At 48.8% G+C, this 27,442-nt stretch overlaps 1 protein-coding gene across 1 annotated transcript; it reads right to left on the bottom strand.

Moving 5' to 3' along the window:
• Window positions 1–8,734: 8,734 nt before the first annotated feature.
• On the bottom strand, window positions 8,735–27,036 carry LOC127583193 (complement C1q subcomponent subunit C-like). The gene is made up of 3 exons (XM_052038955.1): window positions 26,928–27,036; window positions 22,036–22,215; window positions 8,735–12,534 (listed from the first exon to the last, which is right to left on the bottom strand). Exons 2-3 carry the CDS (start codon window positions 22,202–22,204, stop codon window positions 11,981–11,983), a joined length of 723 nt encoding a protein of 240 aa, XP_051894915.1. The 5' UTR covers window positions 22,205–22,215; window positions 26,928–27,036; the 3' UTR covers window positions 8,735–11,980.
• Window positions 27,037–27,442: the final 406 nt, after the last annotated feature.

Here is a 27,442-nt window from a genome sequence, read left to right as displayed (position 1 = left end):
CATTGAACAAATTCGACCCTCTTGTGCTAAGGATGTTCTATTCTATATTGAGGAAGTTGAAGTCGCCTATGACAACAACCCTACTGTTTTGACACTTTTCCCTCATCTGACTGCATATCTGTTCTTCAATGTCCTGGTGGCTATTGTATAATCCTGGTCTGTAATATAATCCGATCCGAGTGATTACGCCTTTCTTATTTTGAGTTCTGCCCATATAGGTTCAGTGGACGAGCCCTACATTATGTTGCCTCTGAATCCAGCTGTGATATTGTCCCTGATGTATAGTGCACCTCCCCCCCTACCTTTTACCTCCTTCTCCATCTCTTCTAAAATGTCAAAACCTTGGAATATGAAGCATCCAGTCCAGTCCCTCTGTCAACAAGTTTCTTTGATGGCCACAACATCATAGCTCCATGTACTGAACATTGCTCTAATCTCATCACCCTTAATACTCCTAGCATTAATGTACACACACTTCAACCCATCTGTCTCATCACGTCTATTACCTTGCTCCTGCCTGTCCTTCGTTACAGATGTACTGGTCATGACATCTACCTTCCTCTCAATTCCCTCACTTTCTGACCCGGTGCTCTGGTTCCCATCCCCTGCCAAACCAGTTTAAACCATCCTGAGTTTGTTAGGTGTGTCCAGGAAGGATTCCTGACACAGTATGTGGACAGGCTGACTAGAGGAGAGGCCATACTGGACCTGGTACTGGGCAATGAGCCTGATCAGGTTTCCGATCACTTGGTGAGAGAGCATGTCGGAGACAGTGACCATAACTCCTTGACCTTTACCATAGCCTTGGGGAGGGATAGGAGCAGATGATATGGGAAAGTATTTAACTGGGGGAGGGGGAATTATGATGCAATTAGGCAGGAACTTGGGGCCATAAATTGGGAACAGATGTTCCTAGGGAAGTGCACAACGAAATGTGGAGGTTGTTTAGGGAGTACTTGCATGGGGCTCTGGATGGATTTGACCCATTGAGGCAGGGTAAGGATGTAGAGTGAAGGAACCGTGGTTGTCAAGAAGAAGAAAGAAGCTTTAGAAAGCATGATCAGACAGGGCTCCGGAGAGTTACACGGTAGCCAGGAGGAAGCTTTAGAATAGACTTTGGAGAGCTAGAAGGGGGCATGAGAAGGCCTTGGCGAGTAGAATTAAGGCAAACCCCAAGGCATTCTACATGTATGTGAATGACTAGATTGAGTTTAGGACCGATCAAGGATAAAAGAGGAAACATGTGCCTGGAGTTGGAAGAGGTAAGGGAGGTCCTTAATGAATACTTTGCTTCAGTATCCACCAGAGACAGAGACCTTGACGTTTGTGAGGATGACGTACGACAGGCTGATATGCTAGGGCATGTCGATGTGAGGGAAGAGGATGTGCTGGAACTTTTAAAAGCATTAGGATAGATAAATCACCGGGGCTGGACGGGATATATCCAAGTTCATCATGGGAAGTGAGGGAAGAGATTGCTGTGCCTTTGGCAATGATCTTTGCGTCTTCACTGCCCGCAGGAGTAGTGCCAGATGATTGGAGGGTGGCAAATTACTGGAGAAGATTCTTAGAGACAGGATTTATGGGCATTTGGACATATGATTTGGACATTTATGGGCATCTGATTAGGGACAGTCAACATGGCTTTGTGAGGGGGAGGTTGTGCCTCATGAGCCTGATTGAATTCTTTGAGGATGTGACAAAGCATATTGATGAAGGTAGAGCAGTGGATGTGGTGCACATGGATTTTAGTAAGGCATTTGATAAGGTTCCTCATGGAAGGCTCATTCAGAAAGTCAGGAGGCATGGGATCCAGGGAAACCCGGCTGTGTGGATTCAGAATTGGCTCACCCATAGAAGACAGAGGGTGGTGGTAGATGAAGCATATTCTGCCTGGAGGTTGGTGACCAGTGGTGTTCTGCAGGGATCTGTTCTGGGACACCTGCTCTTTGTGATTTTTATAAATGACTTGGATGAGGATGTGGAAGGGTGGGTTAGTAAGTTTGCTGATGACACAAAGGTTGGTGTTGTTGTGGATAGTTTAGAAGGTTGCTGTCGATTACAATAAGACATCGATAGGATGAAGAGCTGGGCTGAGAAGTGGTAGATGGAGTTCAACCTGGAAAAATGTGAAGTGATACACTTTGGAAGGTTGAATTTGAAGACAGAATACAAGGTTAATGGCAGGAGTCTTAGCAGTGTGGAGGAACAGAGGGGTCTTGGGGGTCCACATCCATAGATCCCTCAAGGTTGCCGCGCAGGTCAATAGGATTGTTAAGAAGGTGTATTGTGTGTTGGCTTCATTGGATGGGGTATTGAGTTCAAGAGACACAAGGTGATGTTGCAGCTGTATAGAACTCTGGTTGGACCACACTTAGAGTATTGTGTTCAGTTCTGGTTGCCTCATTATAGGAAGGATGTGGAAGCTTTGGAGAGGGTGCAGAGATTTACCAGGATGCTGCCGGATTGAAGAGCATGTCTTATGTGAATAGGTTGAGTGGACTTTTTTCCCAGGGTGAAAAAGGCTAACACGAGGGGGCATAATTTTAACGTGCTTGGAGGAAGGTATAAGAGGGTGTCAGAGGTAAGTTTTTTACACAGAGAATGGTTGGTGTGTGGAACACACTGCCGGCAGAGGTTGTGGGGGCAGATACATTAGGGGCATTTATGAGACTCTCAGATAGGCACATGACTGATAAAGAAATGGGGGGCGATGTAGGAGGGAAGGGTTAGATAGATCTTAGAACAGGATAAACTACCGGCACAACATTGTGGGCCAAAGGACCTGTACTGTGCTGTAATGTTCTTTGAGTACCATCAATGTACTTCCCGGCCAGGATATTGGTTCCCCTCCAGTTGAGGTGCAACTCGTGCCTCTTGTACAGGTCACCCCTGCCCCAGAAGAGGTTCCAATGATCCAAGAAGCTGAAAACCTGCCCCCTGCACCAGTACCTCAGCCACTCATTCATCTGTTCTATCTTTCTATTCCTGCCCTGACTAGCACGTGGCACTGGGAGTAATCCAGAGATTATCAGCTTCGGGGTCCTGCTTTTCGGCTTCTTTCCTAACTCCCTATACTCACTGCGCAGGACCTCTTCCCCCTTTCTACTGACTTCAGTGGTACCAACATGCACCACGAGCTTTGGCTGCTCACCCTCCCCCTTGCAAATGTTCTGTAGTCTCTCCGAGATGTCCTTGACCCTGGCACTCAGGAGGGAACACACCATCCTGACGTCTTGTTTGCTGCCACAGAATCTCCTGTCTGTCCCCGTAACTATTGAGTCTCCTATCACGATTGTCCTGCCTGACTTTACCCTTCCCTGTTGAGCCTCAGAGTCAGTCTCAGTGCCACCGACCTGGCTGTTGCTGCTGTGCCCTGATAGGTCACACCCCACCCCCACCCCCTGGCAGTATCCAAAACGATTTGCTTGTTTTCATGGGGAATGGCCACAGGGGGACCCTGCACCGTCTGCCTGCTACCTCTACCTTTCCTGGTGGTCACCCAGCTGTCTGCAGCCTGCACCGTAGGTGTGACCACCTCACTGAAACGCTGATCTATGATGCTCTCAGCATCCCGGACAACACTGGCAGTCTCCCAGATTGCCCCCATCCTGCAGGAGGAGCATACCACTGCCCTAACTGGCATCCCAGCTACTCTAATAGGATGAGTAATTCCAAGGGAAACCTTACTTGCTTTTACCTGCTCAGCCTCTTCTCACCAAAGCCTCTTGATTCAAAGCCTTGCACCTACACTCCAGCACTGCATGTCCAGCTCAAACACGGCCACTCCCAAATATGGCAGCTCCGCTAAGCTTGACTCTTTTATTTGCTGACGGGGGCTGTCTCTGCCTCTGAACACTTACTGAACACAGTCCAAAGTCTCCATATCCTTCCTGGAGTGTGGCAACCAGAAGTACACACAACACTCCAAGTGTAACCCAGCAAAAGCTTTATGCGGCTGCAAGATGACTTCCTAACCTTTATACTCAATGCCCTGACGAATGAAGGCAAACGTGCCCTGTGACTGCTTTACCACCTTGTCCACTTGTGCTGCCACTTTCCGGGAGCTACAGAGTTCTGCCCCAAGATCCCTCTGTACATCTGCTCCTGAGGATCCTGCCATTTTTTCTGCACTTTCTTCTTGCATTTGACCTCCCAAAGTGCACACTTGGACAGATTAACCCCACAATTCCCTGCGGACCAGACCCTGACTTCCCTGCCCTGGTTTTCCTGCTCCAACCCTATGATCGCCCAAGGCCATGCAGATCCCCGCTTCTCTTGTTGTGACGTTGCTTGAGCCACAGGACACTGAAGCTGAAGGTGTTCCGTCAACACAAGCCGACACACAAAGGAGAAATGTGGGAGATTGTCCTGAGAGAACCTCTCTGAAGAATTTTCCTGAACGCAAAGTACATGAGCTTTGATACTCTTTAAGAACAGAGGTAATAGCAGGTGACTGAATAAAATTTAAGCAGTTACCATTGCACAGTTTACTTCAATATTTTGTGTGTGAACAAATGGTTCCATAACATTACATATTTACAAGGCAAGCACATCTTTACTGGTAGGACCATCAAACATCTCTTTTATCACAGTACTGAGACGTACTGTGGAACACAATGCTCCAATCATTGTCTGACAGGATAATTGTTGCCATGTTTGATGTGTTAAGTTGCAAGATAACTAGTCTGGAACCTTTCTTGATCTCCGTCAAAATAATGCAACATATCTTAGCCGAAGATGTCTGGTGCCTGGTTTGATGGACACTAGGCCCTATTCCCTAATCTCAAATACACTTGCCCGGTGCATGTGAGAATATATCATAGTCGTGTCAATTTCCAAACCAAATCATTTAAGTTGCCTCCAACTCCAAGTTGGTCATTTATTCATGGTGTTTATTCATGCAGTTCTCCTTGCTTCAGTTTGAAGATAGGTTCTTGTTTGTATTACTAGCAGCTATTCCTGTAACTCCTGATTAAAGTTGCCCAACAATCCCTAACACTTGCAATCTGCCACCCCGACCCAAATGTCACTAAAGGCCTCAGGCTCAGGTCCCCTGCCCCAGCCATCCTGCACTGGAGGCCACAGTACAGCCCTGACTGGCTCATAACACGAACCTTCCCAGCACCTGGCTACGTCTTGGAGCACAGCTTTGAATGACAAAATGTTTATTGACCAGTCAGGTTAACGAACGTTTTGATAAGGAGAGCTATGACACACTCACACCAGCTCCCACATCTCTGGACGACCCTGTAATCTTGGTCTCAGGCTGACATCCGGGCATCCTTCAACAGGGTGAATCCACGAAAGGTGTCTGGTCCAGACAGCGTACCTGGCTGAGTACTAAAAATCTGTGCAGACTAACTGGCTGGTGCATTTATGGACATATTCAATGTCTCGCTCCTGTGGTCTGAGGTTCCCACCTGCTTCAAAAAGGCATCTATTGTACTAGTGCCTCAATGACTTAGTGCTTAGAGCAACCGTAATGAAATCCTTCAAGAGGCTGGTTTTGGTGTGAATCAGTTCCTGCCTCAGAGATGTCCTCAATCCAGTCCAATTTGCCTATCACCACAACAGGTCAATTTCTCTGGCTCTTCACTCTGTTCTGGACCATCTGGACAACAGGAACTCGTACGTCAGGCTGCTGTTCATCGACTACAGCTCAACATTCAACACAATCATCCCATCCAAGCTCATCACCAAACATCCAAACCTGGGCCTCTGCACCTCCCTCTGCAACTGGATCCTCAACTTCCTCATCAGCAGACTTCAGTCAGTGTGAATTGGTAACGACATCTCCTCCTCGCTGACCATCAACAGAGGTTCACCTCAAGGCTGTGTGTTCAGCCCACTGCTCTGTTCTTTATGCACATGTGGCTGTGTGGCTAAGCACAGCTCCAATGCCACATGAAAATTCGCTGATGACACCAGTATTGTTGGTCACATGTGGTGATGAGTCAGTGTTCAGGAGTGAAATGGTATACCTAGCTGAGCTGTGCAGCAACAACAGCCTCTTGCTCAGAGTCAGTATAACTAAAGAATTGATTATTGACTTCAGGAAGGGAAGGAGGCTGATAATGTGCCAGTCTACATTGGGGGATCAGTGGTGAAGAGGGTCAGCAGCTTTAAATTCTTGGGCATTAACATATCGGATGACTTGTCTGGGCCCAGCACGTAAGATGCAGTCAGAAGGAAGGCACGCAAACATCTTTATTTTCTTAGAAGGTTAAGGTGCTTCAAGAGGTTGGATATGGCTAGAATTAACTCCTGACTGGACCTGCTGCAATTCGCCTCCCTCCACAGCACTCACTCTCCAATCGGCTGTGGAGCACCTAGACAATCACAAAGCATACATCAGGCTGCTGTTTATCGATTACAGCTCAGTGTTCAACACCATCATCCCCTCAGTACTAATCAACGAGCTTCAAAACCTGGGCCTCTATACTTCTGTACCGCAGATCAGTAGTAACGTCTCCTCCTCACTGACAATCAACACAGGCGCACCTCATGGATGCGTGCTTAGCCCACTGCTCTACTCTCTCTACACTCATGACTGTGTGGCTGGTCACAGCTCAAACGCCATCTATAAATTTGCCGATGACACCACTGTCGTTGGCAGAATCTCAGATGGCGATGAGGAGGTGTACAGGAGGAGTTGAGCTGTGTCACAACAAAAACCTCGCACTCAACATCAGCAAGACCAAGGAATTGAATGTGGACCTCAGGAAGGGGAAGTCGGGAGAACACACACCAGTCCTCATTAAGGGGTCAGTGGTGGAAAGGGTGAGCAGCTTCAAGTTCCTGAGCATAAACATCTCACGGGATTTATCCTGGGCCCAACACATTGAGGTAATCATGAAAAAGGCATTCTAATTTGTTGGGAGTTTGAGGAGATTTGGTCTGTCACCAAAGACTCTTACAAATTTCAATAGATGTACGGTGGAGAGCATTCTGACTGGTTACATCACTGCTTGGCACGGAGGCTCCAATGCACAGGATCACAAGAGGCTACAGAGGGTCGTAGACTCAGCCAGCTCCATCACGGGCACAGCCCCCCACCATCGAGGACATCTTAAACAGGCGGTGCCTCAAGAAGGCAGCATCCAAGAAGGCAGGACTCTCACTATCCGGGACATGCCCTCTTCTTGTTACAACCATCGGGGAAGAGGCACAGAAGCCTGAAGTCCCACAAAACCTGCTACTTCCCTTCAACCATTCAGCTCTTGAACCAAGACTTGAACCCAGATCATGACCTCAGTATAGCAATACTGTGACCACTTTTCACTAAATTGGACTTAGGATTTTTTGTTCTAGTTGTGTTTTTTCTTGTAAAAAATTATGTATAATTTATGTTTTTCTTGTGAATGCTGCTTATCTGATGCTCTGTGCCCGTGGTGCTGCTGCAAGTAAGTTTTTCATTGCACTATGCACACATAGACTTGTGTGTGTGACAGTAAATCTGACTTTGATTTTGGATTCCCTTTGATCTTTGGGCCTTGGGTCTAATTGATGTGTGGAGGACAATGAGCCACCATAATCTCACTCCTACCAGATACTTCCATATGCGCTGGAACTTCTGGGCCAGAATATTATGACACTGGACTGACTGTGGGCCTGCTACTGAGTCCCAGTAACCTTGGAAAAGGTCCAGACGTACCTGAAGTTGGAGGAGAAAGTTCAAGCATAATTTAGAAAAATAAAACTGATTTTCCTGAGTCATTCAAGGTTTTGGGAAGGCTTCACAGGCGAGCTGCTGAGAAACTGCTCTTCTGGCAGGAGAGCCCAGACCAGGGGCAGATGCTCAGCAGAAGGGCATTATTTAGGGCTGAGAAGAGGGGAGATTTCTTTGTGTAGAGAATAACAGGAATTCTTTACTGTAGGATAAAGTTCGCTCAGTTACTGGGTACATTCAAAGTCATTACTGGACAGAGAAAGGTCTGGGGGAAAGCTGGCAAGGTGCTGAACTGAAAGGTGGTTTGAGTAGTTCTGCTTCAATTTGTTTCATTCCTGTGTTTCCTGTGCTTCACCACCGTCCAATGCTGGGATAGGATTCCCTTCTCTCCTGCACCTTGTCTTTCAAGATCTTTCGTGAAAGCTTGAAGCAGCCTGGATGGTTCCTTGGCTCTAGCGATCCGACAGACCCAGTTCACCCTCCCAACTTCCTGTAAAGTTGCTGTGAAACTCACATGCGAGCCAAGATTTCCTGCAGCAGAACGCTGGCGTGCTGACACCATCTTTGCTTTCTATCAACACCATTGTACCTCTGGTTTTGAAAACATCGAGCTCCACAACTTCAGCTGCAATGGGGACCGCAGAACCTCAGACTTCTCTTGTGCCCCTTCTCTGATACTTGGCGATGTAAGAAATGTGCCTGTTTTGTCGCTGAAGAGAATTGCTGATTTACCGTGAATATTCATATTCAGTTCTGAGAATATCCATCTGTTTTGCTGTATCAGGCTGCCACTGAGTATTTTTACAGTGAACTGTAATACACTGCACACTGAACAATTATCATGTTCATATTTTCACTAAATATTGAACACATTTCTTTAAAAGGTAGAGTGAAACCTGAGACGATGAGGATCATAGGCACATATAGTTGCATTTTGAGACATCAGTCTGGAGGCTGATTTGCATCTTATGGGCCACCTTCACCATTAATTTATTGATTGAACTTGGCATCACTGAAGCAACTGTGACTCAGAACCAGAAACATCAGGCAGTGAACAAAATCTTCAGTACAAGAACTTTTTATTGAACATTTCCTCAGTAATGCAGTCGTGCACATTTCGTATGTAGGAATAGATTTTGGTAACAAGCATTGAAAATAAAGTAATTGACAAGTGATGACTTCTCTCTGCATTTCCCACCACGTTACTGGAGTGACCACTCCCACAGTAACGAGACACAACACCTGTTCACGAGAACGAGACTTTCAGACAGACATTGATCCTTCAAAGTTCCTATTGAAATATGCAGGTATTTACGTGACAGAATATGATAATATATTCATTGTGCAAGTAGGACATCCTTCTCATCACATCTTATATTGTATGCATGATATAATCTGTCAACAATAAAATTGTGAACTTTATTACTGAAGGACAACACAGAATTGTAAATTGAGAGATTATCAATATATCTGAGGGATATAATTTGCTTCCAGGACAAGTTGTTGACTGAAAATCACTGCAGTAAGGAGCAGACTCATGGCAGCTTCTGCAGTGTTAGTAAAAAGGGCAGAGACACAGACCCAGACTTCTGAGTGGGTGGTGTTGGGGCTGGGGTTGGGGCTGGGGTTGGGGCTGGGGTTGGGGTTGGGTTTGGGGTTGGGTTGTGAGTTAGAGGGCAGTGGGAAAATTATCCCTCTTGTGTTCATTGATCTCATTACTGGAGATTCAGTCTCACTGTACCCTGCCACTTTGATTGGCTCATGGGTTCATGATCTTGGTCTGGTTCCACTCGTCTTTATTGTGATCTGTGCCTTATTCCAGAATCCATATCTTAATAGGGTGGGAAATTGTACTTGTGCAGGGTCATTACTAGTGAGGGTGTTGGTAAGGGTTAGTTGGGCTGTTGGTAAGGGTTAGTTGGGCTGTTGGCTTGTGTAATGTTAGGTTTAGGGGAAGGGGCTGGGGGAAGTGGTGGTGAATTTGGGACCCGGTTGTAAGTGTTTGGGGGGAACGTACGTGAGTGTATGTGGGATTGGGAGGGGTGCCCGTTGGCTGGTCTGTGTGAGGAAGCTGTCTGTGATCTGTATATCGGGATGCATGTCGTGAGTGTGTGTGTGGTCAGAAGGGGTGAGTGTTGCCTGGTCTGTGTTGGGGGACAAAAGTTGTCTTCGACCCTAACTTAAATGTATCGGGAGGAGTGTGGGATGAGGGGGTGGTACATGTGAGCTGGTCTATTGGGGGTGGGTTCTGTCTGGGTCAGGGTGTGGGAGTGTATGTCAGTTGAGGGGGAAGAGGGGGAAGATCTTTTTTTGGGATTGGGTCCCCAGTCAGAGTCAAATTCATCGGGAACGTGTGACCCTAATCTTTTTAAGCCTGATTTACTAGGCCCGATTCTGAATTTTTAAAGTTTTTATTTATTTATTTTTTTAGCCTTGGTTTAGACCGTTTGGGGAGTGGGTTTGTAATAACTCAATCCATTTCTTCTCTGCTCTCTTTTTCTGGGAGCTTGATCAGTTCAGGTTTGTTTCCAGGCCCAGGATCTCTAAAGACTGGATCCCGTGCTGCTGGAAATGCCTGCTGACAGGTCTGCTCTGCTCTTGCCCTGTCATCGTACTCAGGTGCCCTGTCAGTCGCACCCTTAGGCTGTTACCTGTTTCCCCTATGTATAAGATGTGGCACTCTTTACACTGGATGGCATAGACTACATTCTCCTGCCCACAGGTTATCCTCTGCTCCATCCGTGCCCATTTTTCTGTCGCTCTGTTGTGGATGCTTTTTGCTATTTTTAAATGTTTACATGCTCTGCAGTGTCTCCCGCCACAGTTCGGAGCTGTGTACAGTTTGCTACTAACTAAGGGGTCTCTCAGATTCTTGGCCCTTTGAAAAGCTGACACTATCGTGTATGCCCCCAGTGAGCTCACCTCTCCCTTCAGTTGTCAGAAGCGGCTTTAATTAGTGTGTGGATATCCATGGCCGTCCTACTGTACCCTGTTATCAGTGGAAGCTTGGCTGTTGCCCTATTCTGCGCTCTGGGGTCTGTCAGGCCTCTCAAGAAATCGGATTTGATGTGTGTGAGTCTGCGTTTACTGTAACCTCTCTGTCTAAGAGCCGTGTAGAGAATAGTCGTGGCCTGCTTGAAATCCTCCTCCCTGCTGCAAATGGGGTGGAAGCGGCTCAGTTGTGATTTGACGATGCCCTTGAAGGTGTGTTTGGGGTGATGGCTCGCCGTGTGCAGGAGGGTGTGAGTGTCCGTCAGCTTGAAAAAGACTTTAGTCGCTAGTTTCTGCCTACCATTTTCTGCTGCTAGTTTAAAAATGGTGGTGTCTAGGAAATCCACTTTCTCTCTACTCATGACGGCCTTCACTTTTATGGAGGGGTGATGTGTGTTCAGGATTTTGATGAATCCCTCTAACTCTCTCTCAGAATGTGTCCAGACACCCCAGATGTCATCTAGATATCTGTGGAGGCACATGGGTTTTTTGGGACATTTCGGGAAGACTGTCTCCTCCCACTTTGCCAAGTATATGTTGGCGTAAGCTGGGGCAAATTTCTTTCCCATTGCCGTGCCTTTGACCTGTAGGTAGAATTCATCATTGAATTCAAAGTCATTCTTTGTCAGGCTCAGCCGGAGGAGTTTGATTAAAGCCTCGTCTGACCTCTCCGGGTCTGGGTATTTCTGCAGGACCTCTCTGACTGCCTCGATGCCCCTGTCCGTCTCTATATTTGTGTACAGGCTTTCAAAGTCCATGGTGAAAAGTATGGTGTCGGGGGCACTGAGAGGGAATTGACTAGGTTTGTGGTTGGGGTTGGGGCTGGGTCGGGGTTGACTGAATATCTCCAGGTTATACCATGCCTGTGATTTCTTTGATTAATGCCTCATTTGCTGTGGATGGAAGCAATACTGACATGTTTCCCCCCTGGGATTGGCTCATCAGCTGAATCAGCCGAGTTATTTATCTGCAAAGTGGTAAACCGTGGGTGTTGTAACCGTGGGTGTGGTAAGTACTCAATGTAATTCAAAGTTCAGCTTCTCAAACAGGCAACCAGCAGTTTCCCAAGCCATGTGTGGAACTTATCTCACACATCTGCATCTTACAGTGATTTCTTGGATTTGCTGTTTGTCTGTTCTTTGGCAGGGAATCTGTATGGTTCCAAGGCACAAAATCCATTCACTTTTGGACATGAATCAGAGAAGGAAGCTCACATTGTGTTGGTTTTAATAAGCAACTGTTTTATATAGTAAAGACAATCTGGTATAATTTTCAACAGAGTATTTGGTCAAAGATTTCCCTTCAGTCTTTGAATTCTTAATCTGGAAAGAGAAGGAACCCACTGAAGACACTGTCATGATCTTCTTTCCCCATTAAGGCATTGTAATCTGTTGCCTCGAGCCAGACCTTGTCATTGGCCATCAAATGAAGCACAATACCCCCTGAGGAGACCTGATGAAATTCCCCGTGACTGCAGAAGCCAGCTTTCTTCACACCATTCATATTCAGGTTCATGCACAGGTTATTATCTGAAGTGGCATAGAACACAAAGTAATAATGGCCCGTAATGTTGCAGGTGAAGATTCCTGTGTTGCTGTCGTAGTGGCCTTGGTCATTAGAGATGACTTTACTGAACCTGATGGGTGTGTCTCGAGGTGGGTATTCGTATCCACCCCTTTTTGCAGAAAAGGCAGATTTCAATGTGCTCTTGTGGTCTCCTGAACTTCCCTTCTCCCCTTTCTCTCCTCGGATGCCGGGATCGCCTTTGTCACCAGATGGCCCCCTCCGACCTCGTTTCCCGACTGGGCCCATGATTCCTGGATCTCCCTTGTCACCGCTCTCGCCCCGAGTACGGACCGAACCAGGGAGCCCTTCCCAGAAAATAGATCAGCTTCATTTTTGAGAAATACAAGTCCAGTGCAATTATGTGACGTGTGGGATGATTTTGCAATGTGATGAGATGTTACATAAATGTAAACATTTCTTCTGATGGTCAAAGACTCACCCAGATATTGAACGGCACCTGTAAAGTTGTGATAAGATCTCGGTGGGCAGTGAGAATTCTGTTGGAGAGTTTATTATGTGCAGTTCTGGTCGCCCTCTCCCAGGAAGGATGTGGAGGTTTCGGAGAGGGTGCAGAAGAGGTTCACCAGGATGCTGCCAGGATTAGAGAGCATGTGTTATGAGGAGAGGATGGACAAACTTGGGTTGTTTCTCTGGAGCAGTGGAGGCTGAAGGGAGACCTGATAGAAGTTTATAAAATTATGAGAGGCAGAGATAGGGTAGACAGGCAGTCATTTTCCTAGGATGGAAATGTCAAATACCAGAGGTTATTACTTCAGGGTGAGAGGGGGAAAGTTTAAAGGAGATGTGTGGGGCAAATATCTTACACAGAGAGTGGTGGGTGCCTGGAACGGGCTGCCAGGGGAGGTGGTGGTGGCGGATACGATAGCAATGTTTAAGAGACATTTCGACAGGCAGATGAACGGGCAGGGAAGGGAGGGATATGGACCATGTGCAGTTTAATTTGGCATCATGGTCGGCACAGACATGGTGGGCCGAGGGGTCTGTCCTGTGCTGTACTGTTCTGTGTTCTACAAGTGTGCTGCTGTGATATTCTGTAGCATACATGTCCCAAAGTGACCTGTACTACAGGATCAAAGGCCTTTCCAGCACAGACATTCGACAAGTCATGGGTCTGTGCCCGCGGGTGTGGGTTACAGGGGTACTAGAGGTGCCAGTCAGAGAGCCCTGCGACCACAAGAATTGGGTAAAGTCATGAGAAGGGCAGACATGATTAGCCTCCTGGGTTTGGGCATGTATCAGTAGGAGGCATCAGGGCAACAGTTCTCTGGGAAGGTTCAGGCAGCCAACTGATGTAGAAGGGTTAGGTGAGGAGTCAACGACAGGGGCAGGTGTAACGGAGGTTTGATAGACCAAGACGTGGCGGTCATGACCAGGGGCAGGGCGATGGGCTGAGGGACGGCTTTGGCCAGATGTGAGAATTTCACCCAAACATGGCCCCAGCCAGGAATCTCCTCAGTTAGGTCTCCAGTGACCAAATGGAGCTTCCAAGCATGGTGAATGTTTCTCCCATGTGAGGAGTCTTAATATCCGTGGTCTCTGCATTCAGGCACCACAAATATGGTGCTGAGTGTGTCTGTCCACGTGGGGGCTCCTTGTGTATGTTACCAGGTAAAGTACAGGGACCTTTGCTGTATGTAACAGATGAGAATGATTTGACAGTGAATGTTGGAGACATGGTCAGTAAGTTTGTGAATGACACAAATGTTGTGGAAGGTAGTGGACAGGGTGATGTCCACGTGTTGGGGAAATGGGCTGAGAACTGGCAGAGGGAGTTTAACCCTGATCACTGGGAGGTGATTTTTTTGGTTCATTTTCGTAGGTCAAATATGATGGCAGAGTATAGTATTAATGGTAGGACTGTTGGTAGTGTGGAGGATCAGAGGGATCTTGGGGTCCGAGTCTATAGGACGCTCAAAGCGGCTGCACAGGTTGACTCTGTGGTTAAGAAGGCATATGGTGTATTTTCCTTCATCAATCGGGGAATTGAATTTAAGAGCTGAGAGGTAATGTTGTAGCTATATAGGTCCCTGGTCAGACCCCACTTGGAGTACGGTGCTTAGTTCTGGTCACCTCACTGCAGGAAGGATGTAGAAGCCATAGAAAGGGTGCAGAGGAGATTTACAAGGATGCTGCCTGGAATGCGGAGCATGCCTTATGAAAACAGGTTGAGGGAACAACGGAGGATGAGGGGAGACCTGATAGAGGTGTATAAGATGATGAGAGTCATTGATCAGGTCAGAGGCTTTTCCCCAGGGCTGAAATGGTGGCCACAAGAGGACATAGGTTTAAGGTGCTGGGGAGTAGGTACAGAGGAGATGTCAGGGGTAAGTTTTTTACTCAGAGAGTGGTGAGTGCATGGAATGGGCTGCCGGCAACGGTGGTGGAGGCGGATACGATAGAGTCTTTTAAGAGACTGTTGGATAGGTACATGGAGCTGAGAAAAATAGAGGGCTATGGGTAAGCCTAGTAATTTCTAGGGTAGGGACATGTTCGGCACAGCTTTGTGGGCCGAAGGGCCTGAATTGTGCTGTAGGTTTTCCATGTTCTATGTTCTGTGATGTATTTTAGGAGCACTAATAACACACTATGCACGGTAGGGTCCTGGAGAGCACTGTGGAACAGAGGGAGCTTGACGTGCAAGTCCAAAGACCCATGAAGGTGTCAATGCAAGTTGGTCATGTGGTTTATAAGGCAGATGGGATACTGGCCTTCATTAGATGGGGCATTCAGGATAAAATCAGGGAGCTTTTGGTCCAACTTTATAAAACCTTGGTCAGACCTCAGCTGGAGTACAGTGTGCAGATCTGTTCACCACACTGTAGGGAGGATGTGATCGCACTGGAGAGGGTGCAGAGGAGATTCACCAGGATGTTTCCTGGGATGGAGTGTTTCAGTTATGAGGAGAGACTGGAGAGGTTGGGTCTGTTCTCCCTGGAGTGGAGAAGGTTAGGCGGGGACATGATTGTGCTGTATCAAATTATGAGAGGTATAGATAGGGTAGACTGCAGAAAACTTCTCCCCAAAAGTGGGGTGGATACAACGAGAGGACAGAGATTTAGGGTCAGGGATAAGAGATTTTGAGGACGTTTGAGTGGGATGTTTTTCACTCCAAGTGGTGAGTAGCTGGAACACACTGCCTGAGAGAGGGGTGGAAGCAGCGTCACTGACAGCATTGAAGAAGCGTCGGGATGAGCGTTTCGAAAGCAATGAGTCCAGTGCTCACCTGTGGAACTAACAGAGATGGGTGCCCATTGGTTGGCATAGAGCTGGTGGGAGGAAGGGGCTGTTTCCGTTCTGTATGAATCCATGACTCTATGGATCTGTACAGAAGGACTTCACTGAGCCTGCAATGTTCAAAGTTTTCCTTTGTCGTTTATATTTTATTCAAATCAAATTGACCACAGAAAGTGGGGCCACGCCACTCACTGCCTTCCCACTTGTGTTGCCATCATGCTTTGACGCTCAGACTTGTTCAAAGTCTGGGTGGGATGAAGTTCAGGAGCCCTTTATCTAACTGAAGGCACCAGATGGCTGAGAAAGGAAAGGAATCCATTGTGGCAGAACATTAATGATTGTTGAACCACTGAACTGGTTCATTATCCAGGAAACGAAGTTGCTTTGGGCAAGGAGTGCTACCCTTGGAGTAGCACGAACATCTGTAGCACGTCCAACAGGACCTTGTTCCCATTCTCTGAAACGTGGAAGACCAGGTCGTATTCCCACAGAATGGAAGGTACGGGGGCTGTTCCCAACTCTATGTCACTGTTGGATAAGACAACTGCAAGAACCATCCTGAGATCTGGGCAGTGATTTCCTTGCTTGAAGGAAACAGCAAAGTAGACAGTTTCAACATAAACTTCAGTGGTGGTGACTGGAATGAATCTGGCATCAGGAAAGCCAGGAGTAGGAGTGATAAACGGAATAATTCGAGATTATCCACATCAGACATTGAGATCAATGCCGCAGGTGGAGTATGTGGATTTATCGACTGCAGTCCAAGGGGGAGGCTAGGGCAGTGGGAAATCCAGTCAAGACACAGGTGTAAATTGATACCTTCAGTTTTAGAGCTGGGAGTAAACTAGGATTATCCCTTCCAGGTTTGGGAGTAAACCTAAAATGGTGACACTGGTCTCTGCATTTTAATAATCTGCAGTTTTATTACCAGCAATGAAGAGACTGACCCAGGTCAGTGAAATGTCATTGGCTCTACCTTATTTCTGACTGCACCGTCTGCTTTCTCACCAGATCTCCCAGTAACAGCTCTTCAAAAGCACATATTGTTGTCTCTTCAGTTCCACCACTGACTCGGGAGGTTTTCTTGGTTTTAGAACATAGAACGTTACGGCACAGTACAGGCCCTTCAGCCCACAATGTTGTGCTGACGTTTTATCCTGCTCTAATATCTATCTAACCCTTCCCTCCCACATAGCCCCCTATTTTTCTGGACTCTTTTCATGCATGTATTCATGTGTCTACCTAAGAGTCTCTTAAATTTCCCTAATATATCTACCCCCACAACCTCTGCTGGCAGTGTGTTCCACGCACCCACCACTCTATGTGTAAAAAACTTAACCCTGACATCCCCCTTATACCCTCCTCCAATCACCTTAAAATTATGTCCCTTTGTGTTAGCCATTGTTGCGCTGGAAAAAAAGTCTCTGACTGTCCACTCAATCTATGCCTCTTATCATCTTGTACACCTCTATCAAGCCACCTCTTATCCTCCTTCTCTCCAAAGAGAAAAGCCCTAGCTCACTCAACCTATCTTCATAAAACATGCTCTCCAATCCAGGAAACACCCTGGTAAATCTCCTCTGCACTCTCTCTAAAGCTTCCACATCCTGTCTATAATGAGGTGACCAGAACTGAACACAATTTGTGCCCATTATACCTCTGTATCAGAGTGGAAGAGAGAAGGAAGCTCACAATGCTGGTCCTTTGAATGAAACTTCTAATTAGTTCCATTGCTTGCATGTCCTTTGCATCTTGTATCAGTAAAAGTTTCTTCCACCAGTTTCCTGAGTGTCCTGGTGTTTAGCAGACAATTTATCCAGGTTGAAGTTCTGCTGAATATTTGGGACATCAGCTCCCTGACTTCAGCTCCTCAGTACATTTCTGTGCCTTCAGGAAGGTAAACGTGGCCAAAGATTTATCGGGCCCAAACCTTCAGGGTTAGAAACGGCCTTCAGGTTTCTGGATGAGTATCCCACATGGAATGGGAAAAACTTCAAAGAGCTTCCTAGCTATTTTCATGCAAAAATGAGCAAAATTCAATTAAGAGCAAAGGGTGCAGAGTGTGAGATTGGTTTCCATGGAACATCAGGAATGATCTAACAGAGGCCTTTAAGATATCAGAGAACAAAATGATTTTCTGCAGTGAGTCTGTACCCAGAGGTGTCAGGTACGTTGTTTATCGTCACAACCGGACTTCGTGCTGCACCTGGGTTTGAATCCTTATTAAGGAGAATGACAGAACACTGGGAGAGCAAAACATGATCCGGAAACGGGGACAAACAGTAAAAAAACTGCATATTCTGGAAATCTGAAATAAAACCATAACATGCTGGAAACACTTAGCAGGTTGGACAGCATCGGTAGAGAGAGAATCTGAGGGAACGTTTCGGGTAAACAAGGTGCGAGATTGTGAGATGTGAAGATGGGGAAGTGTCAGAGGTGGAGAGTGTGGGGTGTGGGTGTTGGGTGTGGGTGTGGGGTGTGGGTGTTGGGTGTGGGTGTGGGGTATAGGTGTGGTTGTGGGGTGTGGGGTGTGGTTGTGGGGTGTGGGGTGTCAGTGTGGGGTGTGGCGTTTCGGTGTGGAATGTGGGGTGGGGGTTTGGGTGTGGGGTGTCAGTGCGGAGTATATGGTCTGTGGTGTGGGCTGTGGGGTGTGAGGTGTGTGGTCTGGGGTATGAGGTGTGGCTTGTTGGGCACGGGTGTGGGGTGTGGATTGTCGGTATGTGGTGTGGGGTGTGATGTGGGGTGCTGGATGTGGCGTGGGGTGTATGGTGTGGTGTGTGTGTGGGTTTGGTGTGTGAGATGTGGGTCTGTGGTGTGGGATGTGGGCTGAGGGGTGTGTGTGAGGGGTGTGGAGATGGGCTGTGTGTGGGGTGTGGGCATGGAGTTTTGGGTGTGGGTGTGGGGCATGAGGTAAGGGGTCCGGGGTGTCTTGTGCGGGGTGCTGGTGTGGAGTGTGGGTGCAGTGTGTGGGGGTGTGAGGCTTGGGGTGTAGCGTGTGGGCTGTGGTGTGTGGTGCGTGGGGTGTGGGGTATGGGCTGTGTGTGTTGGTGTGGGGTATGGGGGGTCGGTGTGGGGGGTCAGTGTGGAGTTTTGGGTGTGGGGTGTGGGGTATAGGTGGGGGTGTGGGATGTGGGTTTGTGGGGTTTAGAGCGTGTGGTGTGTGTGGTGTAGGGGCTGGGTGTGGGTGTGGGGTGTGGTTTTTGAGGTGTGGGGTGTAGTTATGGCGTGTTACGTATGGTCTATGGGTGTGGGTGTGAGGTGTGGGGCGTGGGGCATGGGTGTGGGGTTTGGGTGTGGGGTGTGGAGATGTGGTGTGTGGTGTGGGGTGTGGGCTATGGGGTGTGGTGTGTGTTGTGGGTGCAGGGTGTGGGTTTGGGTGTGGGCCATGGGTGTGGGGTGTGGTGTCGGGTGCGGCTGTGGGTGTGGGGTGAGTGGTGTAGGTGTGGGGCGTGGGTGTGCGGTGTTGGGTTTTAGGTTGCGGGGTGTGGGTATGAGTGTGTGGTGTGGGTGTGGTGTGGGTGTGGGTGTGGGTGTGGGGTGTGGGTGTGGGTTGGGGTGCTGGGTTTGGGATGTGAGGTGGGGGTATGAGTGTTGGGATTAGGTGTGAGGAGTGGGTGTGGGTGTGGGTGTGGGGTGTTGGTGTGGGGTGTTGTGTGGGGTGTGGGGTGTTGGTGTGGGGTGTGAGTGTGTTTTGTGTGGTGTGGGTGTGGGGAGTGCTTGTGGGATGTTTGTGTGTGGGCGTTGTGTGGACTCTGTGTTTGGAGTTTGGAGTGTGGGTGTGGGTGTAGGGAGTGTGTGTGGGGTTTGGGGTGTGAGTGTGGGGTGTAGGTGGGTGATTTGGGTGTGGGGTGTGGGTGTGGGTTGCGGTTCTGTGGTGTGGGTGTGGGGTGTGGGTGTGGGGAGTGTGTGTGGGGTTTGGGGTGTGAGTGTTAGGTGTGGGTGGGTGTTTTGGGTGTGGGGTGTGGGCACGGAGTGTTGCGTGTGGGTGTGGGCCGTGAAGTAAGGGGTTTTGGGTGCAGGGTGTTTTGTGCGGGGTGCTGGTGTGGAGTGTGGGTGTGGTGTGTGGGGGTGTGGGGTTTGGGGTGTGTGGTGTTGGCTGTGGGGTGTGGTGTGTGGGGTGTGGCTGTTGGTGTAGGGAGTGGGCTGTGAATGTGGGGTGTGTGGTGTGTGGGGTGTGGGTATGGGTGTTGTTTTTGTGGTGTGGAGGTGTGGTGTTTGGGGTGTGGGTTGTGGTGTGTGGGTGTTGGTGTGGGGTTTCGTTAGAGTGTGGGTGTGTTGTGTGGGGGTGTGGTGTTTGGGGTGAAGCATGTGGGCTCTGGTATGTGGTGTGTGGGGTGTGTGGAGTTTGGGGTGAAGCATGTGGGCTCTGGTATGTGGTGTGTGGGGTGTGTGGAGTATGGTGTGGGGTGTGTGGTCTTGTGGGTGTGGGCTGTGTGTGTTGGCGTAGGGTGTGCTGTGGAGTGTCAATGTGGAGTTTCGAGTGTGGGGCATGGGTGTGGGGTGTGGGGTGTAGGTGGGCGTGTGGGGTGTGGGTTTGTGGAGTTTGGAGTGTGTGGTGTGGTGCAGTGTAGGGGGAGGGTGTGGGGTGTGGGAGTGTGGGCTTTAGGGAGAGGGATCTGGGCTGTGGGGTGTGGTTGGGGTGTGGGGTGTAGTTGTGGGGTGTTATGTATAGTCTATAGGTGTGGGTGTGAGGTGTGGGACGTGGGGTATGAGGTGTGGGGTGTCAGGCATGGGTGTGGGGTTTGTGGTGTGTGGTGTGGGGTATGGGCTCTGGGGCAGGGTGTGGGCTGCGGGGTGCGGTGTGGGTTGTGGGTGTGAGTATGTGTTGTTGGTGCAGGGTGTGGGTTTCGGTGTGTGTTTGGGGTGTGGGGTGTGAGTGTGGGATGTGGCTGTGGGTTGTGGGTGTAGGGTGTGGGGTATGGATGTGTGGTATGAGTGTGGGGTGTGTGGTGTGTGTTGTGGGTGTGGGGTGTTCTTTGTGGGTGTGGGGTGTTCTTTGTGGGTGTGTGGTGTGAGTATGGGGCATGGGTGTGAGTGTGGGGCGTGGGTGTGGGGTGTTGGGTTTTGGGGTGTGGGTGTGGGTGTGAGTGTTGAGTGTAGCTGTGGGGAGTGGGTGTGGGTGTGCAGTGTGTGTATGGGTGTGGATGTGTCGTGTGCAGTGTGTGGTGTGGGTGTAGGTGTGGGTTTGTGTTGTGGGTGTGGGGTGTGGGTGTGGCATGTAGGTTTGGGTGTGGGGTGTGGGTGTGGGCTGTTTGTGTGGGTGTGTGGTGTGGGTGTGGGGTGTGGGTGTTTGGTGTGAGTGTTGTTTCTGGGGTGTAGGAGTGGGTGTGGTGTGTGAGTGTGGTTTGTGGGATGGGGGTGTGGGTGTGGGTGTAGGGTGTGGGTGTGGGTGTGGGGTGTGCTTGTGGGATTTTTGTGTGTGGGGTGGTGTGTGTGTGAGGTCTGTGGTTGTGGGATGTTTGTGTGTGTGGAGACTGTGTTTGGAGTGTGGAGTGTAGGTGTGGGGTGTAGGTGTGGGGTGTAGGTGTGGGGTGTGGGTGTGGGGAGTGTGTATGGGGTTTGGGGCATGGCTGTGGGGTGTGTGTGTGGTGTTTGAGGTGTGAGTGTGGGATGTGGGTGTGGGGTGTGAGTGTGGGGTGTGGTTTGTGGGGTGTGGGATGTGGGGTCTGTGTGTGGGTTTCAGTGTAGGTGTGGGGAGTAGGTGTGGGATGTGGGTGTGTGTATGGGTGTGGGGTGTAGTTCGTGTGGTGTGGGTTGCGGGGTTCGGGTGTGGGTTTGGATGTGGGTGTGGGGTGTTGTTAATGGGGTGTGGGTTGTGGGGTTCGGGTGTGGGTGTGAGTGTGGGTTGTGGGGTGTGGGTGGGGGTGTGTGTATGGGTGTGGGGTATGGGGTTTGGGTGTGAGTGTGTGGTGTGTGGTGTGGGGTTTGGGGTTTGTGTATGGGTGTGGGTGTGTGGTGTGGGTTGTGGCTTGTGGGGTTTGGGTGTGGGTGTGGGTATGATGTGTGGGGTGTGGGGTGTGGGTGTGGGGTGTGTGGTGTGTGGTGTAGGATGTGGTTGCGGGTGTGGGGTGTGGGTGTGGGTGTGATGTGTGGGCTGTGAGGATGATCCTCTCGTGGGTGATTCTCAAACTGCTGCCACTGGTGTCAGCTGGAGTTGGACCCAGAGGTGCAGCAGCCTTCCGTCTCCATCTCACCTCTGCACACCCTCCCTCCCTCTTCACCCTGTTCCCCCTCCAGCCCACCCCGTCCCTCTTCACATCCCTCATGCTCTCCACCCCTCCCCTTCCCACTCCCCTTCCCCCTCAGTCCCCACCAACAGGTAGGTACAAGAGGTCAGGGATGATCTGGGAGTTTGTGCTGCGGTTCTGCACAGTGAGGTTAACTTTCAGCTGTGTGAGCAGGGACAGTGCCGTCCAATATTGTGTTTGTGAACCTGTGTGGCCCTGGTGCACTGGCCACCGCTCCCGCTCTGTGTTCGGAGTGGAGTGACTGAGGAATTCTCTGGGGTGTTATCACCCCCACCCCCAGCGGTTTCATTGTGGTCTTACCTGGTTCTCCTTTTGCTCCTTTTCTGCCATCTCTGCCATCTCTGCCTGGCACTCCTGGTGTTCCATGACACCCTGATATCCCAGGGATTCCCGAGGTAGGCTCTAAACCTGATATCAGTGATCCCAGCACTGCCAACAGCAGCAACAGGGAGATGCAGTTGGATTCCATGGTGTAGTTGTCTGTGGAGTGAAAAACAGGGACAATCGGATTAGACCAGCAAACCTCAAGAAGCGGAAGCACTTGTTCATGGTGTAATCATCAAAAACATGGGGACTGAATGAAATGTGTCAAACTTTGCAAGGTTCAATGCTTACTTGTGTCATTAATGAAATGAGGAACCAGTCATGAATCGGCCAGCTGGCCACATTTCTTGCTGTGGTTTGCTCCGCCTGTGCTCCTCCTGACTGTCCAACTGAAGGCTGACAGAACTAAAGCCAGCTGAAGGCAGACATTCTCCAAGGCACCTGAGCACCTGCAGTTCTACAGGGTGGGGACCAGACTTTGGGCAAAAACCCTGAAGCCACAGTTCCAGAGCAGCTTCTACAGTCCTGCAGACATGTGCACTGGGGAGCAGGCAGCAGAGTTACTAGCATTTTGCTGGGATTAGAAAGCTCTATCAGGGAAGGGTGGTGGGGGTGTGGGACTCTCTGGCTGGAAAGGTGGGAGATGCACAGACCCTCGGCGATGTGCCCCTGAAGAGACGGGCTCAGTGTGGGAAGCTGGTGCAGGTGGGGAACTGTGTCACTTGGCACAGACACACCCGGATACCTGATCCCCTTCCCCAACATAAACTTTTCATGGTTTTGTGACGTTCTTCCCATCTGACATCAAGGACAGAAGGAGGAGACATTGTGCTCAGAGCAAGGGACTGGCTTGTGGAGTGGGGGGAGGGGGGAGGGAGGTGTTAGTGTGGGAGGGGGGAATGGAGAGAACCATGAAGCATGAGAGCCCAGCACTGTGGGCAGTGATCACGGGGGAGGTGGTGAGTGGAGAGACCACACACTGAGAGATCACATGGAGTGAACACACACCAGTCCTCACTGAGGGGTCAGCGGTGGAAAGGGTGAGCAGCTTCAAGTTCCTGGGCATCAGCATCTTGAAGGATCTGTCCTGGGCCCAATACATTGATGTAATCACGGACAAGGCACGCCAGTGCCTTTAATTCATTTGGAGTTTGATTTGGTTTGTCACCACAGACTCTTGCAAATTTCTACAGATGTACAGTGGAGAGCATTCTGACTGGTTGCTCCACAGCCTGGTGTAGAGCCCCAATGCACAGAATCACAAGAGGCTGCAGAGGGTTGCAGACTCAGCCAACTCCATCATGGGCGCAACCCTCCCTGCCATTGAGGACATCTTCAAGAGATGGTGCCTCAAGAAAGCGGCATCTGTCACTGAAGACCCTCCCCACCTGGGACATGCCCTCTTCTCATTACTGCCATCAGGGAGGAGGTACAGGACCCTGAAGACCCACACTCAACATTTTAGGAACAGCTTCTTCCCTCCGTCATCAGATTTCTGAACCGTCCATGAACACAACCCTGTTATCTGTTTGTTTTGCACTGTTTTATTCTGTAATTCATAGTAAGTTATGTCTTTGTGTTGTACTGCTGACGCAGAACAACAAATCTCATGTTATTGTAAGTCAGTGATAATAGATAATAAACCTGATTCTGAACACGGGTGGGGAGATCATAGATGGAGCGATCATGGATGGAAAAGTGGCAGGTGGAGAGGTCAGGTGTGGAGAGGTCACAGGTGGAGAGGTCACAAGTGGAGAGGTTAAAGGTGGAGAGATCACGGGTGGAGTGGTCACGAGTAGAGAGGTCACAGGTGCATTTATCACAGGTGGAGAGGTCACAAGGGGGTTAGGGGTTGAGAGGTCACAGGTGGAGAGGTTGCAGGTGGAGTGTTCAGAGGTGATGATGATACAACACGAGACGTCCTCCTGGGGAATGAGGTCGGACAAGTGGTGGAAGTGTCTGTCGGCGAGCACTTTGGGTGACTGACCATAATTCTATTGGTTTTAAAACAGTTATGGAGAAGGATACGACCGGTTCACAGGGTAAGGTCCTGAACTGGGGCAGAGCAAGTTTTGGAGCCATTAGACAGGATCTTGCAGAGGATGACTGGGCGAGATTGTTTGCAGGGAAGGGAGTGTCTGCTGAGTGGGAGCTTTTAGACGTGTGATGTCAGGAGTTCGGGGCCTACATGTTAGGGTGAAGGACAAGGCTGGCAGATTTTGGGAACCATGGTTGATGAGAGATAGTGAGGCTCTGGTTAAGGAGGCATATACTGCGCATAAACAATAGGGAACTAGGGAATTTCTTAATGACCACAGGAAGTGCAGGAGTGCACTTAACAGAGAAGTTGGGAGGGCAAAGAGAGGGCACAAGAGGGATCTGGCGGCCAAGGTGAGGCAAAATCCCAAAAGATTCGATAGGTATATTGAAAGTAAAAGGGTGGCTAGGGAGAGAATAGGTCCCCTTAAAGATCAGCATGGCCGTCTGTGTGTGGAACCAAAGGAAATGGGAGAGATTTTTAATGAACATTTCTCTTCAGTTTTTACTGTGGAGAACACGATGGAAGCTAAGGAAATGGGGGAAATGAGTGGTGATGTCTTGGACCAGATACAAATTAGCAGGGAGGAGGTGTAGGAGGCTTTAAAGTGCATTAAGGTGGATAAATCTCCAGGGCCTGGCCTGGTGCATTCTCGGACCTTGTGGGAAGCTAGAGAAGAAATTGCGGAGGCCCTTGTAGAGATTTTTGCTTCATCTCTGGCCACAGGTGAGGTTCCAGAGGATGGGAGAGGGGCTGATGTGGTATCTTTGTTTAAAAAGGGTGGCAAAACATGCCAGGAAACTACAGGTCAGTGAGTCTGACATGGGTGTTGGGTAAATTGCTGGAGGAGATTCTGAAGGACAGGATCTACCAACATTTGGAGAGACAGGGTCTGATTCGGGACAGTCAGCACGGCTTTGTGCGTATGAAGTCGTGTCTGACAAATCTCTTGGAGTTCCTTGAAGTAACCAAGAGTGTAGGGCAGTGGATGTTGTCTGTATGGACTCTAGCAAGGCCTTTGACAAGGTCCCTCGTAGCAGGCTAGTCTGTAAGGTTAGATCGCATGGGATCCGGGGGAGAGGGCGGATTGGATTTAAGCAAAGGTGGATGGTCGAGTGTTGTTTCTTGGACTGGAAGCCTATATCTAATGGTGTCCCACAGAGGATGCCACTGGGACCTTTGTTGTTTGTAAATTATATTACAAATTTAATTACTAAATTATATTAAACGACTTGGATGTGAATATACAAGACATGGTAAGTTTGCAGATGACACTAAAATAGGTTGTGTTGGAGATAGTGTAGAAGGTTATGAAAAGTTATAGGGGGATCTTGATCAGCTGGGGATGTGGGCTGAGGATTGGCAAATGGCTTTCAATCCAGATAAATGTGAGGTATTGTATTTTGGGAGATCAAACCAGGGTAGGAATTATACAATGAATGATAGGGCCCTGGGGAGTGTTATGGAACAGAGGGACCAAGGGTTGCAAGTCCATAGTTCGCTGAAAGCGGTGTCACAGGTAGACAGGGTGGTGAAGAAGACATTTGGCACACTGGCCTTCATCAGTCAGGGCACTGAGTACAGGAGTTGGGAAGTTATGTTGCAGTTGTGCATGACATTAGCGAGGTCACACTTGGAGTATTGTACACAGTTTTATTCACCCTGTTATAGGAAAGATGTTACTAAAGATTGCAGAAAGGATTTACCAGGATGTGGCCTGGATTTGGGGGCCTGAGTTACAAGGAGAGGTTGTGGAGACTCGGAGTTTATTTCCTGGAATGTAGGAGATTGAGGGGTGAGCTGATAGAGGTATATCATGAGGGGCGTAGACAGGGTGAAAGCACATAATCTTTTTCCCAGGGAGGGGGTGCTAAAAACAAGAGGGTGTAGGTTTAAGATCAGAGCCGAGAAATTTAAAAGATACATCAGGAGCAGCTTCTTCACGCAAAGTGTTGCGGGTATTTGGAATGGGCTACCAGAAACAGTGGTTAAAAGCCATCTAGATAAGTCCATGGATAGGAGAGGTCTAAAGGGGCAGATGGGGCTAGCTCGCTGGGCAACACAGTTAGCATGGACGAGTTGGGTCGAAGGGCCTGTTTCCATGCTGTGTGACTCCGTGACCCTACAAAGAAAGAACAAATGGAGTGATCGTGGCTGGGAAGATTGGTGAAGGATGGTGATGAGGTAAGAGTGGGGGGGTAGGGACTGGAGCCAATCGGAAGGGTCACCAGGCCAGTACCAGGCCCAGGCCTGTCCTGTGTTTTGTGTGTCTCTGTGTGCGATAGAGTGGTGATTATCCGCTGGTGGTTCACAGTCAGGATCACCGTCTGGCGGTCAGTGTAAATTAACTATAATGCTCAGCTTCTTCAGGCTATCTCTTGGCAACACATCTCGTGCTTTAAACAGCACTCTGCTGAGCCCTGCTCCAGTGACAAACTTGTGCTGTGCTTACACAAGTAAGTCCCATTAAGTCAGAGATCTGTTGTTTGCAGATTGTAGATCTCTGAAACCGGTTCACAGACAATTTATAGTTTTCATTGCCTAAAGTCAACAGTCACGTTTTAATGCTAAATTACGTAGCAGCACTGGCGGAAGATGGTCCAACTGTTTCCACATTTAACATTAACAATAACCTCTGGAACATTTCCCTCACGTATAACATCATGTTTCACACCAACATTTCACAGCAAAGCTTTCATTTAGTGTTGAATGGGTTACTTTTTCTCAAATTTTGTATCATGAATCATTTCAATATAACTAGTTAATTAAATATTAGAATATTTAAGCAGATTTATTCTTTGGAATTTTATGCAAAGATTTGAATTCTTACCTTATTTTCAAATGACCCTTTAGAAAGACAATACAAAGAAGCAGACTTTAATGGAGCCCAGTGGGTTTGAACAATTCAGAACTTTGTCGATGAACATGTAGCTTTTGACAGGGAGGGAGGGAGGGAGGGAGAGAGGGAGGGGTTAGACAGGAAGTTTGATGTATGTGCTCTGGTTCTCAAACTGACTTCTGTGCCTGAACAAGGGTGCCAACTTTCACTTCCCTTTTTCTTACTGGCACTGAAATTGTTTGTGAAACATTTATTGTCTAGTGCAATGTTAGGATGAGAAAAACATGTTGAGTTCAAGCCAATGGTGTCACGCCAACCTCTTCACTTCATGGTGTTCACTGTGTAAAAAACTGAAAGTGAATACATGCAAACAAAACATTGATTGATTTGTGAAATACAGAGGCTGACAGTTTTAATTAACAACATCAGATGTTACTAAAATATTTACAGAGGTTGTTGGGATATTCAGAAGTAACCTTGCCCTGTTTCACAACTTTGAAAAGAAG

This window comes from Pristis pectinata, chromosome 26 (assembly GCF_009764475.1).
Source record: "Pristis pectinata isolate sPriPec2 chromosome 26, sPriPec2.1.pri, whole genome shotgun sequence".
Classification (NCBI taxonomy): Eukaryota; Metazoa; Chordata; class Chondrichthyes; order Rhinopristiformes; family Pristidae; genus Pristis; species Pristis pectinata.
Note: the sequence above shows the minus strand (reverse complement) of the source record. Positions and strands in the feature narration are given on the sequence as shown.